The sequence below is a fragment of the Dipodomys ordii genome, unplaced genomic scaffold, assembly GCF_000151885.1.
Source record: "Dipodomys ordii isolate 6190 unplaced genomic scaffold, Dord_2.0 Scaffold14, whole genome shotgun sequence".
NCBI lineage: Eukaryota > Metazoa > Chordata > Mammalia > Rodentia > Heteromyidae > Dipodomys > Dipodomys ordii.
The window spans coordinates 7,003,047-7,021,125 of record NW_012267230.1 but is presented as its reverse complement, the minus strand read 5'-3'; the positions used below and the strand labels follow the sequence as shown (position 1 = coordinate 7,021,125).

At 48.8% G+C, this 18,079-nt stretch overlaps 2 protein-coding genes across 2 annotated transcripts in view; both read right to left on the bottom strand.

The window, feature by feature from the left end:
• Itpripl2 (inositol 1,4,5-trisphosphate receptor interacting protein-like 2) overlaps positions 1 to 3,271 on the bottom strand; it is a 6,817-nt gene extending 3,546 nt beyond the window's left edge. The window contains exon 1 of the mRNA XM_013011195.1: positions 3,182 to 3,271. Coding sequence (XP_012866649.1) covers positions 3,182 to 3,271 — 90 coding nt within the window. The remainder of the gene's footprint in view (positions 1 to 3,181) is intronic.
• Positions 3,272 to 6,961: 3,690 nt separating this feature from the next.
• Positions 6,962 to 14,192, bottom strand: Coq7 (coenzyme Q7 homolog, ubiquinone (yeast)). The gene is made up of 6 exons (XM_013011451.1): positions 14,078 to 14,192; positions 9,894 to 10,060; positions 8,807 to 8,921; positions 8,078 to 8,217; positions 7,457 to 7,525; positions 6,962 to 7,125 (listed from the first exon to the last, which is right to left on the bottom strand). The coding sequence occupies exons 1-6, from the start codon at positions 14,148 to 14,150 to the stop codon at positions 7,048 to 7,050; spliced, it is 642 nt and encodes a 213-aa protein (XP_012866905.1). The 5' UTR covers positions 14,151 to 14,192; the 3' UTR covers positions 6,962 to 7,047.
• Positions 14,193 to 18,079: the final 3,887 nt, after the last annotated feature.

The following is an 18,079-nucleotide window of genomic DNA, read 5'->3' as shown; positions in this document are numbered from 1 at the left end:
CGGGCGGCGTGGCAGCCCCGGGGGCGGAAGTGCTCCGGGCCGCCGGCCTCGGGACTCGCCCGGCGCCTCCTGGGTGCCAGGCGGGGAGGAGATGCTGCGAATCGGCGCTCGACTGAGAAAAAGAAGAAAGAAAAGGAAAGGAAAGGAAAGACCAGCGGCGGATGTGCTGGTGGCTCTTCCCAGCTACTCAGGAGGCTGACAATCTGAGGATCATGGTTTGAAGCCAGCCCAGGCAGGAAAGTCCATGAGTCTCTTATCTCCAATGAACCACCCAAAAGCCTCAAGTGGAGCTGTGGCTTAAGTTGTAGAGCACCAGCTTTGAGTGACAAAAAGCTCAGGGACAGGACACACACACACACACACACACACACACACACACACACCACATCTTCAGTCTGATCATAGTCCAAACAAACACCAGATGTTGCCCACATTGAAGAACTTGCACCCCCTTGCCTCGTACCTGGGGAGACACTGCACGGAAGGGGTGTGCATAAGTGGACCTGGATCCGGTGCTCTCAGGTTCCAAGGCATGCCTGTCCGTGTGTCTGTCTCTGCATTTGCTTAATCATCCTTTGGAATGTAAGTGCCACAATGGCCAGGGGTTTTCCCTGGTCATCAGTGTGCCCCGACCCTGGGCACCCAGCTCCATAAACAAAGCAAAGCATAGCCCAAAGCATAGCAGTGTTGGCTGGCGCAGTAAATACCCTCAGACGCCTAATGACAGGGTTGTGTTCTGAGAGATGCATCACTGGGCGATTTCCTGGTGCGAGCATGCTAGAAGGGCCTTATGAAGTCGAGACATCCCAGAGGATATAATAATCTATGGGACCACCCAGTCAGATGCAGTCCATGGCTGACCAGGACACTGCTGTTTTCACTGCTGCAGCTGCTGTTACAAATGACCAAGAACCAAGTAGCTTAAAACTGCTCGAGTGTGTTTATTCACAGTCTCAGGAATACGTCAGAAAGCAAGGTGCCTGATGGGAGGTCGGAGGATTTTCTCCTTCTCTCTCTTCTTCTCTTCCTCCCTCCCCTCCCCTTCTTTTCCCTTCCCTGCCAAGATACCAATCTGCTGTGTAGCTGGCAGTGGCGAGCAGAGGATGGGTCATTCTTGAAGCCTGCACCTGGTGCAGCCCTGACCTGCAAGCAGTTCTATGGTGAGACCTGAGCAGCAGTTCCTTTATTGGGTCTGGCTCTGCTATATTGCTCAGTCCTCCTCTTTGGAGGTTTTACTTAGTGTCCTTTCCTACAGCTATCCCAGGAATTCTCAAACTATGGGAGATAAATGTTCTGCTGCTGTGTTTTAAGACATTTCCTGTTGATTCCTTTATGCAGGGTGATTATACAACTCTCAACATCCACACTGAGCCGGAGAGATGAGCATGCCACCCACTCTCTGGTGACCACCCCCACAGTTTATAAACATCACCTTGATGCTGTTTATAAACAGGCTTAAGTGCTGGGACCAGAAAAGCAGGTAAGTAGAGAGCCCGACAAAGAACTGTACAAACACTGGCAGCAATACCATAACTTCTCTCCAGGAGTCGGAATGGGACAGAGGGCCCCTGAGGCTGCCGAATGGAGAATTAAGCCACCACCATCAATTAACAGAGGCTCTAGGATTGACAAAGGCCCTGGGGCAGCAGAAACTGTAGCAGGCCATGGGGGGGGGGCAGAGAAGACAGAGAAGCAGAGCAGGAAGCTGAGGCTGAGAACGTGGGCAGCCGTGTGGACATGCTGACCTTATAGATCTCTCCTTCCAGTTCAAGCCAGCAGCAGCTGTCTCGGTTCTCACGACCCTTAAAACTCCCAATGGGGGCCTGAGGTCACGAGATGGTCTTTTCCTTGCCCCATGGGGTTGGCATTTCTGGGTCCCAAGGAAGCAGAGGCCAAGGGCACGCTGGCGGGCCCTGATTGGAGACCTGGAGCCAAGGCCCAAGGAGAGCTCTCTAGCAGCTCTCATGCTTGGATCCTGTCCCCTACAAGGCTGCAGGGAGTATCTTCAATTCTCAAAAGCCAGGAAAAGACAAGGGCAAGCACTGAACAGTCACACTGAGCCCACAGGGCAATGTGGAAAAGTCCGGGCTCCCTAAGTCCAGCACAGCCCCCTCCCTCCTCCGCTGGAAGTTTCTGCAGGGAGCTCCGGGTCTTGGGTGGAAGCTGGCTGTGGCTGGGTCTGCCCAGCAGGGCAAACCGAGCAGGTTGGCATTAGGCCTTCTCCAAACAGCCAAGGCCCAGGGTGGACCTACAGGGCAAGTGGATCAGGGATGACCTCTGAACTGGTACCCAAAATTTCCTAGAGCTTAGTAGTGCCCACTAAGCTGTTCTTGGGGGCACCTGTACAGGGGTGACTTCTTGAAGCAGAGTGGCATGTTCTCTGTTCAGACCTGATGTGTGGGGAGATGTGGTGGGTGAGGAGAGTGGACAGCTGGCCATATGCAAGAACAGCTTCTGGACCAGGCCCTTTGTTTACAATATTCTCTCACATCAGCATTGGAATAAGGTGGCTAGTCTAATTTAAACAAAACGACATGTTATCTTACATAACAGGGAGTGGAGACGGAGTGATCTAAGGCTTGCTTGCTTGCCTAACTCAGTGGCTCAATCACAATACCCCATTCCCTTCGTCTTTCTCCTCTGCCATCTACAGATTTGCTCTCCTCCTGGTGACAAAATAGATGCTGTGATTCCAGGCAACCCTTCCAGGCACTGTAACAGCCATCAGAAAACGTGTCCAGTACCATACCTGCTTCTCCGTGGCCACAGTAACAATGAAGAGGAAATAGGATGATCCAAGATTTCGTGTGTCCTGCTGAAACTGAGTTTTGTTATTATGAAGAAGAAACAGAAGACAGAAACAATCAGCTTAAATTTTTTCTTTTTATTTTCTGTTTATGAAGTACCAGGGAGTTGAATCCAGGGCCTTATGCATGCTAGGCAAGCACTGTACCACCTGCCATCAGCTTTTCTTTGTCGGTTGTGGGGCCTGAACTTTGGGTCTGGGCGCTGTCCCTCAGCTCTTCAGCTCAAGGTGAGCACTCTACCACTTCAGCCACAGAACCACTTCTGTTTTTTTCTGCTTATGTGGCACTGAAGAATCGGAACCCAGGACCTCATGCATGCAAGGCAAGCACTCTACCACTGAGCCACCTTCCCAGCCCAAGCTGTCAACTTTTACCGTAGCTGCCCAAGTGCATGTCAGCTGGGAGCCCTTACACCCATCGGGTAGCACCCCATCATCTTCAGTGTACCCTAGGCCACAGGCCATCTTAGAGGTAGTTTCTGTCTGTATCCCTATTTTAATGACAGGGAAACTGAGGCACAGGCAGGTTATGTTCATTGCCCAGGGTCATATAGCTGGAACGTAGCAGGGCTAGGATTCGAACCCATGCCTTCCAAGCCTGAAGTGTCAACTACCCTCCCCACCCACCACACATATACACACATACACGTGCTTGTGCATGCACACTGCTTCAAGTTAGCTGTTTCCAAAATCCTGGGCCCCTGTTTGTTGTTTTTTTTTTTTTCCATCTGGGGCAAAGAGAGCATAATAAAATATATGAAGACAATTTTTCATAAAGCTTAATTTGCAGTGGAGTCTTATCTTTCAGGGCAAGGACATTTCAAAGCCAGCACTTAGAAAAAGAAAATTGCATTCTGCCTGCTATCCTGACATAAGAATTTGGATCACACATTCATCAAAACTCACAGAACACTGCTTCAGGTTTGTGCATTTATCCACCTCACAAAACCCATAAACACAAATTGGATTCTAGTCAGTGATGTGTAGCTGGATTGTTTAGAGGTGAAGTATACTGACCTCAGCAATGGATTTGAGAATATATCAAAAAATAAGATGACCTGGGCATGGTGGTACATGCCTGTAATCCCAGCTGTATGGGAGGTAGAGATCAGTAACATTGCAGGTCAGGCCTGCCCAGGCAAAAAGTTAATGAGACCCTATCTCAACAAATGAGTCTGGTATGATATTACAGGTCTGTTTCTTAGCTCTGTGGAAGGCATAGGTATGACAATCTGTCCAAAGTCAGACCCAAGCAAAACACAAACTCAATCTGAAAAATAGTTAAGCTGCCAGGCGCTGGTGGCTCACACCTGTAATTCTAGCTGCTTAGGAGGCTGAGTGAGGATCGAGGTTCAAAGACAGCCCAGGCAGGAAAGTCCACGAGACCTTTAGCTCCAATTAATCAGCAAGAAGCTTGGCTGGAGGTATGGCTCAAGTAGTAGAGTATCATTTATCAGCAAGTAAGCTTAGTGAAAGCATGAGGCCCTGAGTTCAAGTCTCAGTACACAGACACAGACACACAGACTCATAATCCATCCAGGAGGCTTATGCTGGGGGATTCTTCAATAAGGTGAAGAGCCTGTAAAAGTATGTTTTTTGTTGTTGTTGTTATTTCTTCTATTGGTTGTGGGGCTTGAACTCTGGGCCTGGGTGCTGTCCCGGAGCTCTTCACTCAAGGCTAGCACTCTACCACGTGAGCCACAGTGTCACTTCCGGAGTCTCATGGATGTTCCTGCCAGGGCTGGCTTTGAACTGTGATCCTCAGATCTCAGCCTCCTGAGTAGCTAGGATTATAGGTGTGAGCCACCAGTGCCAGCAAAAGTGTTTTTTTGAAAGACAAAACAAACTCAAAAACCCAAGATTAAGCATCTTATAATTAGATCATGGAGCATTTTTTCTTTTTTTAAAGGAGAATATTATGAAGATATCAAGGAATCCTTAAAAACCAAAACACAACAACTATAAGTAAACAAGCAGTTAAGAAGTGTGGCTCAGTGACAGTGCGAGACCCCGAGTTCAAACCACAGCATCACCCATAAAAGCACTTGGGGAAAGAAAGGTGGAGGCGCATTCTGGGCTAAAGCCTCTCAGGCTTCTGCTGGGCTCCAGCTGGACAGGACGACTGAAGGACAGACACTTGAGAGCAGGAGGACTGTCCGTGAGACTTGTATTGTCATTTTCTGGCATCTATGAGTCCAAACACGTTTTGTTGTGGGTATTTGGAAAGTGGAGATGAATTGATCAGACCTGGCTGCAACTGCAGGGACTTGGGTCAGGTGGAAGATGCGGTTAAAAACTGCACAAAGCCAGGCCCCAGTGGCTCATGCCTGTAATCCTAGCTACTCAGGAGGTTGAGATCTGAGGATCACAGTTCAAAGCCAGCCCTGGCAGGAAAGCCCGTGAGACTCTTATCTCCAATGAACCACCAGAAAACTGGAAGTGGCGCTGTGGCTCAAAATGGTAGCGCGCTCACCTTGAGCTGAATAGTTCAGGGACAGCGCCCAGGCCCAGAGTTCAAGCCTGGCAAAAAAGAACACACACACACAAAATGCACAAAGCCAAGAGGCAACAGCCATAGCAGCCCGAGGCAGGGTGAGGGAGTGGAGGGGGGGAAGGGGACAGGGGGTCATCCCATAAGTTGCAGAATCACAGTGTCTGTGGTCCCCAAAATCCAGCTGACCTCCCCTTGCCCTTCCCTTAGGAGAGCCTCAGGCCAATCTGAACTTATGAAAGTGGAGGTTGGGGAGACACCTTAATCATTCTTAGCCCCATGGTGGCACTGGCACATTACTTATTTAATAAACACTGCAAGGGCCTCTGTTCATCCATCGCCCCGGAATCTGCTGGGGGGAACCAGCAGGCAAGAGGCACCTTTCCCTCTCAGAAGCGAGAAGGACAAATGCGCTGTGCTGCGTGGCGGGCTGCCATGGCGGAGCCCCATGCGAGGAAAGGGGCTGCGGGTTGCTGTTACCAACCAGCAGCCTGCAGGGATGGCGCTTGTCGCCTTTTAGCACTGCTGGTCTCTTCCAATGGGCCCTCCTGCATGATGGACTACAAAGAGCAGGCTCAGGAATTGAAATCGGGACGTAGAATGGAAGAATCAGGAAGCAAATGCAGTCCTTATATTAAATAGGCACTGTGTAACAAATGAACTTGAGGGTAGGAATGGGGGGAATGGGTGAAGATGAAGAGAGGGGTGACTCTGACCAAGAAGCATGGTAGTCCTAACATGACTTATGGAATTATGACTCCTTTATACAAATACTTTATAATAACAATTAAAAATTTAGAAAATTGAGGTGACACTGTCCAAAAAGAAATGTACTCTTTACCTGACTTATGTGACTGTAAACCCTCTGTACATCACCTTTATAATAACAATAAGAAACAATTAAAAATTTAAAAAATGCGGGGCTGGGAAGGTGGCTCAGTGGTAGAGCGCTTGCCTTGCATGCATGAGGCCCTGGGTTCGATTCCTCAGCACCACATAAGCAAAAAGAAAAAAGCCAGAAGTGGCACTGTGGCTCAAGTGGTAGAGCGCTAGCCTTGAGCTGAAGAGCTGAGGGACAGCGCTCAGGCCCAGAGTTCAGGCCCACGACCGGACCCCAAAAAAAAAATAATGCTAGTGAAGAGGCCCACCCATCACCCTCCCTCCTCCTTTTCCATGTAGAGACAGAAATGAAGGACCATTTCTGGGTACAGAGAGGCCATACCTACTGTCCCCATGTTTTTGGTGAGCCTACCTCTTGTTATTACCTCAGTCAGGGCTTGTAATTTGGCACTGCCATTTCAGGCTGCCCGTGATGGAACAGGTGTAGACACAGGAAGTCAGGAAATCCTCCTACCCACAAGGCCATGTGCTGAGTCTTCTTTGGCCCTTTTAACCCTCTTCATCCTGGTTTACTAAACCTCCACCTGTGGGCCTCCCTGAGACCCCCTCAAAATGTCTTCCAGTGTGGACCTCAAGTGCCTGGGAAACCCCTGGACCGTCCCTCAGGTACATCCTCAGCTCTCTTCTAGGCACAGGCATGAGCTATAGGTTTCAATGGACAAAAGATGTGGAGTCAAAGGAGCCGAACTTACCTTGTTAATACACTCTTGTTCAAGTTATGTTAGCCCCACACTGGAGTTTTAATGAAAAAAAATACTCTTACAATTTATTAACAAAATTAACACGATGCTAAGTATCTACTTCCTTCTTTGTGAGTCACCAGGATTGCAGACATGAGAGGGAACAAAGTTCAGAATCTTTCTGATAAGTAGATGGCCGCGCTGCACCCGGCCTGGATGAGGCTCTTCAACACGGCGTACGCCGGGGCCTGGTAAACACACAGGAGGCCGGGCTGAGGCTCTGCCAGGGAGCCCGCCCGGCACACACAAGAAAGCACTAGTGCGGCATTTGTTCATTTCTGGTAATAAGGCAGGTGAGATCTGCCCTCCAGAGCGTCTTGGGCAGGGGCGACAGCTCCTGGGGAGAGCCTGGGAACAAGGCCGGGTGGGACAGCTGTGCCTGTTTGCTTTCCCCACAGTGACTGCCTGCCTGCCGTCTGGCCTTATTTTAACATGTATTTTTCTGGAACAGAAACTCCCAGCTCCCCCAGACTTCCAGATAAGGTACCCCAATCAGCATGAGCAGCAGCAGAGCCCTACCAGTTCTGCATCATGGTCGAGGCCAATGTCATGGTGTTCTAGTTCCTCATCTCGAAACTTCTTAATCACCTGTTAAAGGAAAGTAAAGCTCTCAGGCTGAGGCTGTGTGCGGCCTCCTCTCGGGCTGTGCTGTCTCTGTCATGCAGGACACAGGACTGCACTCTGCCCAGGGAGCGGGACAGCAGCCCAGGATATGTAAACATAGCTGTGGCTGTGGCCCCGAAAACTTCAGGTACAGAACCAGAGATCAGGCACAGCCTGGAGAGCCAAGCATAGTGGTATATGTCTGTAGACCCAGCTACTGGGGACGCTGAGGCAGGGGGAAACTGCTTGAAACAGCCTGAGCTGCACAGCACAACCCCATCACATAAAGCAACATCACAGAACTGGAAGAGTGTACTGCCCTCTGCTGGACGAGGACGGGCACGTGTCTACACAGTCAAAGCTGCCAATCAACAGTAGGTAGATGGGTGCACACAGGCAGGCCAGAGCTCTGTAGATGTGGGTTCTGGTCCCACTCTGCCCAGCAGTGACCGGGGCAGCCCACTTCTCCTCTCTGCCTGGAGGAAGACAACTCTTCCCTCTTCCCCTGGCACAGCCCCATCTGCTGCAGCCCCTGACCTGAAGCAGCTCCTCGTGCTTTTCAGGGTCGTCCTCCATCAGAGTCCGGATTTGGTTGTTGTAGTGACGTGCTATTGATTCTTCCACAGCCACCGTGCAGGCCATGGCGCCCTCCTTCCCCAGCAAGGCTGTCCCAGCCCCTGTGGGGGGTCATCCAGAGAGAGAGAGAGAGAGACCATGAGGGCCCAGCACCCTGGCACCTGGGGTGAATGGGCTTCAGGGGCCTCTGCTCTCCATCACAGCATATTTCACATCATCCTGCTAAGCTGTGACTACAGGAAATGTCTTCAGCTATGGCCTCACAGCTAGGGGTAGGCACCACATCCCAGATAAACCTTGAAGTGCATGGTGAGAATGCTCTTCTCGTTCAAGGTACTTTTGTGATTCAGGGTCTGCCTATGAAGCTCAGGCTGCCTCAGAACACACAATCCTCCTGAGTCTCAGCCTCCCCTGGACTGGAATTGCAGTCGTGTGCCACCATGCCCAGCTCCAGGAGCTGTTTTTTAGCTTGTTCCCTGTTCCATTAGGTCTTGTTGTACTTTCTATTTATAAAAAGCACTGATTCCATCTTACAGAAAGTTAAACAAAGAGGGAAATTCAATTAAGTTCTATTTCACTTTAGGAAAGTACCAAGTAAAGATAAGCAGCTGTGTACGGCCACGAGAGGACAGTGGATGAGGGTCTCTGAAGGGCTCCACAGCCTGAGCTCGTGCACACACACAGACATACCCAGGGCAAAGCCTGCCACTGTCCACAGCGGCATCAGCACCGTCGGCCGGACTCTGGAGGCAACCATCAGCTCACTGAACTTGCGCAAGTGCTCCTTTTCCTGATCCCACATTTTCTGCAAGAGACACAAAAAGACAGGCGCCTGGGTGGAGGCCTCCTATTGCCCCGGAGGAAGCTCGGAGCCACTGAACTGGGCAGTGAGAAAATGGTAGTGAGCCTGGTGCACCAATGTGGAAAGCAAAATGCCAGCTAAGAAGTCTCCCTCCCACATGGAGAAGAGTGTCGGCAAGCGGTCTGCAGTAGTGCTGGGACCAGCATGTGCCTGGGGGTGATATGGCCCAAAGCTGAGGGCAGAGCCAGCCGCTTCAACATCCATCCTGACATCAAAGGTGGAAGGCTGGGCCAGCAGCAGGTACTCCGCTGGCCTGACCTAAACACCAGTGCTGTCCAGGGACTTTCCACCCTCCATCCCACAAACTGCTATTATCCCCTCAGTGATGGTGCGCTTCCTGACTGGAGGCTCAGCAGCTCTGAAGGCACTTCACATAGCACAGTACAGGGCGCCATCAGTAATCTAGAGATGACTTCAATTCACAATGTAGCACGGATGGACTGGAGGGATGGCACGGTACCAGCGGCTCTATAGGAATGCACCAACTCCTCCCACATTGACGTGGACTCTGCTCACAGGGCAGTGAGAGCCACACGGGTTGTGTGACTTCCTCCAGGCTCCACCAGTAGAAGGGAGAAGAGACCTGGACAGCACAGGCCCTGTCAGGGTGCTTGGTGAAGCAGGACTCCCGTGCCTCTTTTGGACACGGTGCTTTCTCCTGATGAGGTAGGCTGCAGAGTATCCTCCTTCACTGCCAGCTCTGATAAGAAAATGCTAACAGCAGAGACCACTGTGTGTCTTCTCCTCACTGTACTCTACTGGAGCTTTGTCCATAAAGGAACAATATGCTGCCCATAAAAAGAACAAGATGCTTTCCTCCCCCCAAAACAACCATCTTTGCTTGTCTCTAGGGAATCATGAGGGGATGTAGTTACCAGGGCAGGAGACCAGGCTGAGAGATAATCATGTGCCCACCTGAATGATCGGCCCCACACTGGTGCGGCCCAGCACGGCCATCTGCCCCGCGTAGATCCGATTTGCTCCGTATTCACCGGCGTGGTCTACCCGGATTACTCGATCCACAATTGCTCGACTGGCACTGCCTAAGGTCGTTCCTGAGCTGCAAAATCGAACACTGCCTCCTTGTCCAGAGGATGCAAAACAGTGTCAGTCATTACTCTGAGGTAAAATCCATGTTTCTTCTCACAGACAGAAAAGGGGCTTAGGAACAAAGGTTACAAATGAGCTCCAAGAGCCACAGGCTCATGAATATTCTCTATAATCTGTGGTGCTAAAACATTGAAAACTCCAGCTAAAGGTCCTGTCCCCCGCTGTGCTTTTACAGCTATCAAAACTTGGAAGGGCAGTTAACATGACAGCAGCTTCTATAAGAGCATGCTCTCCAGTTCACCCACCTTCCACCCAAATCCATGCCATGTCCCAGAGAACTTTCAACACAACAATGCTCCCCGTCTCTTGCCCCCAGTCTATCTGAAGGCCACTGGCCCATGATGATATTGTGCAAAGGCCTTAGTACAAATTTCTACAGCCAAGGCTGAGAACCATACACTTCCACCTTTTTAAAATACTTAAACCCAGCTGGGCACTGGTGGCTCTTGCCTCAGGAAGCTGAGATCTGAGGAAGGTGAATCAAAGCCAGCCCAAGCAGGAGAATCCATAAGACTCACATCTCCAAGAAACTACTCAGAAAAAAACAGAAGTGCCACTGTGGCTCAAGCGATAGAGCACTAGCCTTAAGCAAAATAGCTCAGGGACAGTGCCCAAACCCTGAGTTCAAGCCCCAGCACTGTACAAAACAACAACAACAAAAACCCACTTGAACCCATGAGACATTTGATTTTGAAAGTCTAGCCTCAGAGTTTAGGTTTTATATTGTCACAGTCCCAAACTCCTCTGGTCTCCAAAATGTGAGCTCAGTACAGATTAGATTTAATCTTATTAAAAGATTGGATGGGGCTGAGAAGGTGGCTCAGTGGTAGAGTGCTTGCCTTGCATGCATGAGGCCCTGGGTTCAATTCCTCAGCACCACATAAGCAGAAAAAGCCAGTAGTGGAGCTGTGGCTCAAGTGGTTGAGCGCTAGCCTTGAGCTGAAGAGCTGAGGGACAGCGCCCAGGCCCAGAGTTCAGGCCCCACAACTGACAAAAAAATAAAAAAAAATAAAAAAATAAAAGATTGGACAGTTATACCTTATATTGCCTGTGCCCTACATTAAGGAATCTCAAAAGTTTTGTTTTTGTTTTTTTCCCTACAAGAGAAGGGCTTTAGAATGAAACATGTTCATCTCATTTTGATGGAGACAGGTCCTTCAGTTGGTTCAGTGATCCCTCACCTATTGCAGGAGTTATGTTCCAGAGATCCTGCAATAGGTGAAAATCTATGAAGCAGCAGCATTAGATAGTCATCCCTAGCTATATCATGACTCACATAATGTTACTTCGAGGATTTTCACCTACTGCAGGGATCTCTGAAACGTTAACTCTGGCAATAGGTGAGGAATCACTATGTACTAAAAGAAAAAAAAAGTCTGCAAAACAATGAAGCCACAATAAGTGAACCACAATACAGCAAGGGATGACTGTAATGTCAACTTTGACCTCGGAGTGTCACCTGAGATGTGCCTTAGGGCTCTCATGCCATGACAACTATGTCCATTGGAATGCTACTTTTTACTTAGGCTAACTTCAAGTGTGGAGAGAAGTCATTTTGCTATATCTATGGTTCTTTCACTTAAAAAAACCAGGAGCTGGGAAGGTAGCTAGTGGTAGAGTGCTTGCCTAGCATGCATGAAGCCCTGGGTTCCATTCCTCAGTACCACATAAAACAGAAAAGGCCAGAAGTATCACTGTTGCTCAAGTGGTAGAGTGCTAACTTTGAGCAAAAGAAGCTCAGGGACAGCGGCCAGGCCCTGAGTTCAAGCCCCAGGACTGGCCAAAAAAAAAAAAAGCTTTGCATATAAGCTCAAGTGGTAAGCTTTTGCTGAAATTGTATGCTTTTCTACAATATGGAGTTTTACAGACCCTCTTTATTTAGGTGCAGCAGATGGAACCCAGAGCCTCCTGCATGCCGGGAAAGTGCGCTAGCACTGAGCCATACTCATAGCCACTAGACATCCACAATTTCACTAAAGGAGCACTGACCTAGTTTAGGATCCCCTCCTCTGCAGACTTGTTCAAGAAAAAATACACATACACACCTGCCTGGGCTGGTTTTGATCATCTTCCAAATCTCAACCTCCAGAGTGGCTAGGATTACAGGTGTGAGCCACCAAAACCCAGCCTACATTACTCTCTAATCCATTCTTTTCTTTTTTGGTTGGTCATGGGGCTTGAAGTCAGCGCCTGGATGCTGTCTCTGTGCTTTTTTGCTCAAGGCTAGTGCTCTACCACTTTGAGCCACAGCTCCACCTCCAGTTTTCTGGTGGTTAATTGGAGGTAAGAGTCTCACGGACTTTCCTTCCTGGGTTGGCACCAAACTGAGATCCTCAGATCCCAGCCTCCTGAGGTGCCAGGATTACAGGCATGAACCACAGATGCCTGGTTTAATCCATTATTTTCATCAAGAAAAAATGTGTCTATTTATAGCTACTATATCCTAAACTTTTTTTGTGGATTTTTTTGTTTGTTTGTTTGTTTGTTGCCAGTCTTGGAACTTAAACTCAGCCCCGGCACTGTCCTGAGCTTTGCTCAAGGCTAATGCTCTACCATTTGAGCACCACTTCCAGCTTTTTCTGAATAGTTTATTGGAGATAAGAGTTGCGTGCACTTTTCTGCCTGGGTTTACTTTGAACCATGATCCTCAGCTCTCAGCCCTTTGCATAGCTAGGATTACAAGTGTGAGCCTTGGGTACCTGGCCTAAACTTTTCCCTTTTTAAACACTGTTCATCTCTGTTTTCCTTCCTTCCTCTCTCCCTTCTTTCCTTTTCACAGAAAGGGAAATCGTTGTGAGCTTAAACTTAGGCAGGCAACAGTATTTCTAACAATGTCAGAACTTGATTTTTCATGGTTATCATGCACTTGGGGGCAATAAACATTTCTTTTCTGCTTAACCCAAGCCTTACTTTCCATGAAATTGTTTCATCTTAAAATTGGTACAATTATACGAAAGAAAGAAAGAGCGAGTGAGAGAGAGAGAGAGAGACAGAGACAGAGGGAGGAAGGAAGGAAGGAAGGAAGGAAGGAAGGAAGGAAGGAAGGAAGGAAGGAAGGAAGGAAGAGTGGACTGCAAGAAAGGCAGGAGACAGTGTCTCATACTTGCAATCATAGCTATTCGTGAGGCTGAGATCTGAGGATTGCTATTCATTGCTAGCCTGAGTAAGAAAAGTCTGCAAGATTCCATGCCCCATTAACCAGGTTTGCCAAACTGGAGGGGTAGCTCAATTGGTAGTGCACCAATTGTAAGCAATCCATAATCAAGGGAAAGCGCAAAGCCCTGAGTTCAAACCCTTGAAGTGGCATACATACAAAAAAAAAAAAAGGCAAGTGCTGTTGGCTCAGGAGGCTGAGATCTAAGGATCAGGGTTCAAAGCCAAGTCGGACAGGAAAGTCCATGAGGTTCTTTATCTCCAATAAACTACACCCCCACACACACAAAAAGAAAAGGACAGAAGTGAGCTGTGGCTCAAGTGTAGAACGCCAGCCTTGAGCAAAAAAAAAAAAAGCTCAGGGGCAGAGCCTGAGGCCTGAGTTCAAGCCCCACGGATCGGCACAAACAAAAAGAAATAATAGTAATAACCAGCATCCAGCCCAACGTCCCTCCTTGCGAAACCCGACGCTTCCCTCCAGCCCGAGGCCTGGACAGCTTATGAAAGGCCTTAAGGTCTTCACCAGATACACCCGGGGGCCAGGCATCGAGGGGCGGGGCCACGAGTCCCCGGGAGGCGGGGCCTGCCGAGCACCGGGCCCCGCGCGCTGTTAGGACTTCAGCCAGGCCCCCAGCACGTCTGCAGTGACGTCACGGCAGAACAGCCAATGACATCGCGCTCCACTGCGACAGCCCCGGCTGCTAACGGTTATCAGTTGAGCTCCGTCGCAGGACAGTGACGCAGGCCATCTTCCCCTGCCCCCCCGCGACCTCTCCCTGATCTGAGCTTCTAATGAAAATCACCCGGTTTGCCAACCACCGCGCGCCCACTTTTACCTGAGGGGCTCCACAAGGCGCCTGCGCGCAGCCGCCACACGGGGGCGGCCCCCGCCACCCCGCACCAACTCATTGCCGGAATAAGAGCCGCCACTGATGAGCGCCGCGGGCCAATCGTGCCCTTGGCGCAGGATGATGACGCAAGCACACGTAAGGCGCTACGTGCCCCGGTACCCGTGGGAACGCCCCTTAGGCCGTACTTCCATTCTATTGGTAGAAAATTACGAATGGTTACGGCCTGTTGGCTGGAAAATCTATCACTCATTCATGAGCCTGGGGTGGAGGTTGCCATGGAGATGAGAATGCCAAGGTGCAGGTGCAGAGATTGCCCGACAGACATCTGTTTACCTAAGTCCTGGGAGGCGGGACCGTGAGCGAGCGCTCCTGATGTCTCTTTTTCATTTTCCTTCACCACTGGAGTTTAACTGAACGCCGCCTGCTTGCTGGGTTGGCACAGCCCACGGGAGCCACTCGGCCAGCCCACACCTTTGCGGGTGATTTCGGAGATGGGAGTCTCATGGACTACATACAGCCTTGACTATTTTTACATCACAAACGTTGGTGAATCTAAGTGAAATGCTGGCATCTCCACTAGCAATATAGCAGCACTTCACTCTGTGGCCCAGCAGAAGGCCATTCATTGCGTGGTGCAAACAGCCCTTCATTATCAAGAGGGAGTGTGTTGTGATCGATGTAAACACCTTTAGGGTGGCTCTGTGGTAGAGTGCTTGCCTTGCATGCCCGAGGCCCTGGGTTCGATTCCTCAGTACCACATAAGCAAAAAGAAAAAAAGCCGGAAGTGGCGCTGTGGCTCAAGTGGTAGAGCGCTAGCCTTGAGCTCAAGAGCTGAGGGACAGCGCCCAGGCCCAGAGTTCAGGCCCCACGACCGGACCCAATAAAAAAAGAAAAAAGAACACCTTTACATACTCCCTTTCTGGCTAAACAGGCTGTTCAGCTCACCTTGTGAGGAACCGGTTACAACCTCCTGGGTTATTCCCTGGTGTTGCAACATTAGGCCCACTTACATTTTTCTCAAGTGGCCTTTATAAATGCCTGCTTTTGATCTTTTATCATCAGTACAGCAGGCTGACCCGGTAACAGGAAGAAGGGATGGCAGAAAGTGAGGTGGACTGCTGGCAATGGGGGCAGCAGTAGAGACAGTGGCAGTATTGACAAGAAATGGCTGTGGCAGAAATGACAAGAGAGCAGAGGTGATGATGGAGATCATGAGGGCTATGAAGAGTGAAAATAAGAAACTGGATCCAGGTCATTAATGAGTTCCAGAGATCTGGAACTTGACCTTAAGTTCCAAGGGTTTCTGACACCTAGGCCTGAATTGTGTCAGGGCAAAGGATCCCAATGCTATAGGCCTGAGGATCCCATTATGAAAACTGACTGCTGCTGCTGGAAGCTGAGGACTACAATAGCTACCAAATACACTGCTGGTGTCTGAAGCCAAGAGGGAGAACCTGGGAGACTAGAGCTATGTCTCTGCCTTCTAAAGCCTGGTGCAATAGGGTCTCTCCCCTCCCCAGCTGGGACCCAGTGGAGTAGAGCAAAAAGGTCCCAGGTAACCAATTGCTAACAAAAGCATTCATCTGATGACTGAATCGAACACTTCTTCCATCTCCATCTCTAATAGAAAAAGGCAAAGAACAATTCAACACACTTATAGTTTTCTAAGGCCACAGCATATAAGAATGTGAGTTCAAGTATACACAAATCACATTTTACAACCTTCAAGACACTTTAATCCATCAGTAGTTTAATGCACACTTGTTTGAGAGCTGCATGTTAAAAATTATACAGGTTTCACCTGATGTTTTTAAGGTTGTCAAAAACATACAAAAACATTTGAGTAAGAGGTATACAAATTAGCAGCAGTTAACTAAAACTCATACTCCGATTAGCATATTTATCAGATTTACACCAGAAAAAACAGCCACACATATTCACTTTTTATGCATAGTGTGTGCGTGCGTGCACGCATGCACACACACGTGGCAAAAAAAAAGCCAACAATTAGAATTTGTTTTTAAAGTAAGGACCTGGCTGGGAATGTGGCTTAGTGGTAGAGTGCTTGCCTAGCATGTATGAAGCCCTGGGTTCAGTTCCTCAGCACCACATAAACAGAAAAAGCTGGAAGTGGCACTGTGGCTCTAGTGATGAGTGCTAGCCTCGAGCAAAAGCTCAGGGACAGTGCCCAGGCCCTGAGTTCAAGCACCAGGACTGGCAAATAAAGTAAGGATGGACTTTGGTGACAAAATTCCATACCAATCAGATAAAGAGACCTCAACAAGACAGGAAAGGCTAAAAAGTCCATTGGTCTCACAGGTAAAAATAACTCATGTTAATACTGCCCTGAAGTTGAGGAGTAGCTCAACGGTACAGCACATCTACACCAGGAACCCCGAGTCTATGTCTAGCACAAACACACACGTAAGAAAAAGGATCAGATATACAGAAATGTATGAACTACAACAAGCTTTTTTGTTCCTCTGGACAAGTAGCTATTGAGGCAGTGGTGGTGGGAGGTCTGAATTATGCTTACAAAATGGTATTATGGTTTAGAAAACTACATACAGGGGCTGGGAATGTGGCTCAGTGGTAGAGTGCTTGCCTAGCATGCATGAAGCCCTGGGTTTGATCCTCAGTACCACATACACAGAAAAGACTGGAAGTGGCACTGTGACTCAAGTGGTAGAGTGCTATTCTTGAGCAAAAGAAGCTCAGGGACAGTGCCCAGGCCCTGAGTTCAAGCCCCAGGACTGGCAAAAAGAAAAAGAAAATTACACACAACCCTAAATTCCATGCAAAGTTTGGAGCTACAGAATGGAAGAAACACAAATGATTCATCACAAAACTATAGTATGTAGATTTAAAAATATTAAAATCAAAGCAGATTAAACAGCAACTCAGGCTTCTATTTAAAGGTTCAGAACAATCTATTTGGGGTACATTTACAATGAGGTATTTATTATATAAGGTTTCTACTGTAACGGATATCTTGAGATAATAGTCTGCTTTAATCATTGGTAAAATAAAGGCATGTGCATTAAAAATGTTCACACAGAGAAACAAAAACAACCGCCCTTTCAACTGTGGATCTAGGAAGCCAGCCTCCTATGTAGTCCGGCATCATGGGCCGGTCTCATGAGTAGATGGAGCTGTCATCCACTCCCCAAAACACTGAGGCATGGAAATAAACCCAAAGTCTTATCCACAGCTCTGATACGAAAAAGCCCTCTCCCAGCCTGGTTCAGACATATCAGCTGTCCTTCAAAAATGGAGCTAGATGAGGTGGGAAACAGAAGGCCACAGGCAATCTGTCAGCTGAAGGCAGCAATCCCTGGAGAATAGGCCTAGACAGAGAAGCAATCATGGCTGCCAACTTGGCAATCCCCAGGGATTCACTGAGGACAGGCAGGGCAGGATCGCTGGGTGGATCCTGAGGAGCGACTGTCCTCCCTTCCTTCCCCATGGGGCTGACATTCCATATTCTTTACCACCTGGCTCCAAATGTCGTGATGCAGAGATTTCTCTTCATTAAAGACAATTAAAATTTATAAGTTCCATTTCAGAACCATCCATGAGGGTCCCTCAGCCTAAACTCCTAGAAATGCGTTCAAAAAGGAATCAGCCAGTTTCAGTAGCAGGTGGCCTGTGGTTAGCTCTGAAAGACAACAGAAACTTGTAAAAAAATATATATACACACATATATATATAAAAGCCTAAAAATAACCAACATAAATAAAATCCTCTCCACCTCGATTTGTTCTAAACACTAGAACAACTGGAGGAGGTTTTGGGTAGAGCTGTCGCTGAGCTGGTCTCCAAGTAAAGACCTGGGTTTCAAGCTGCCTTTCTAAGTTGTCAGATTACTAAACAAGGCACTGGGTAGCCCATCCATGGCTAGCTTCCATTAAGAAGAGCCCAGGGGACTTGGTAGGTCCAACAAAGTCCCTGGCCCAGCTGAAAAGGGACACAGAAATGGCTTCACGG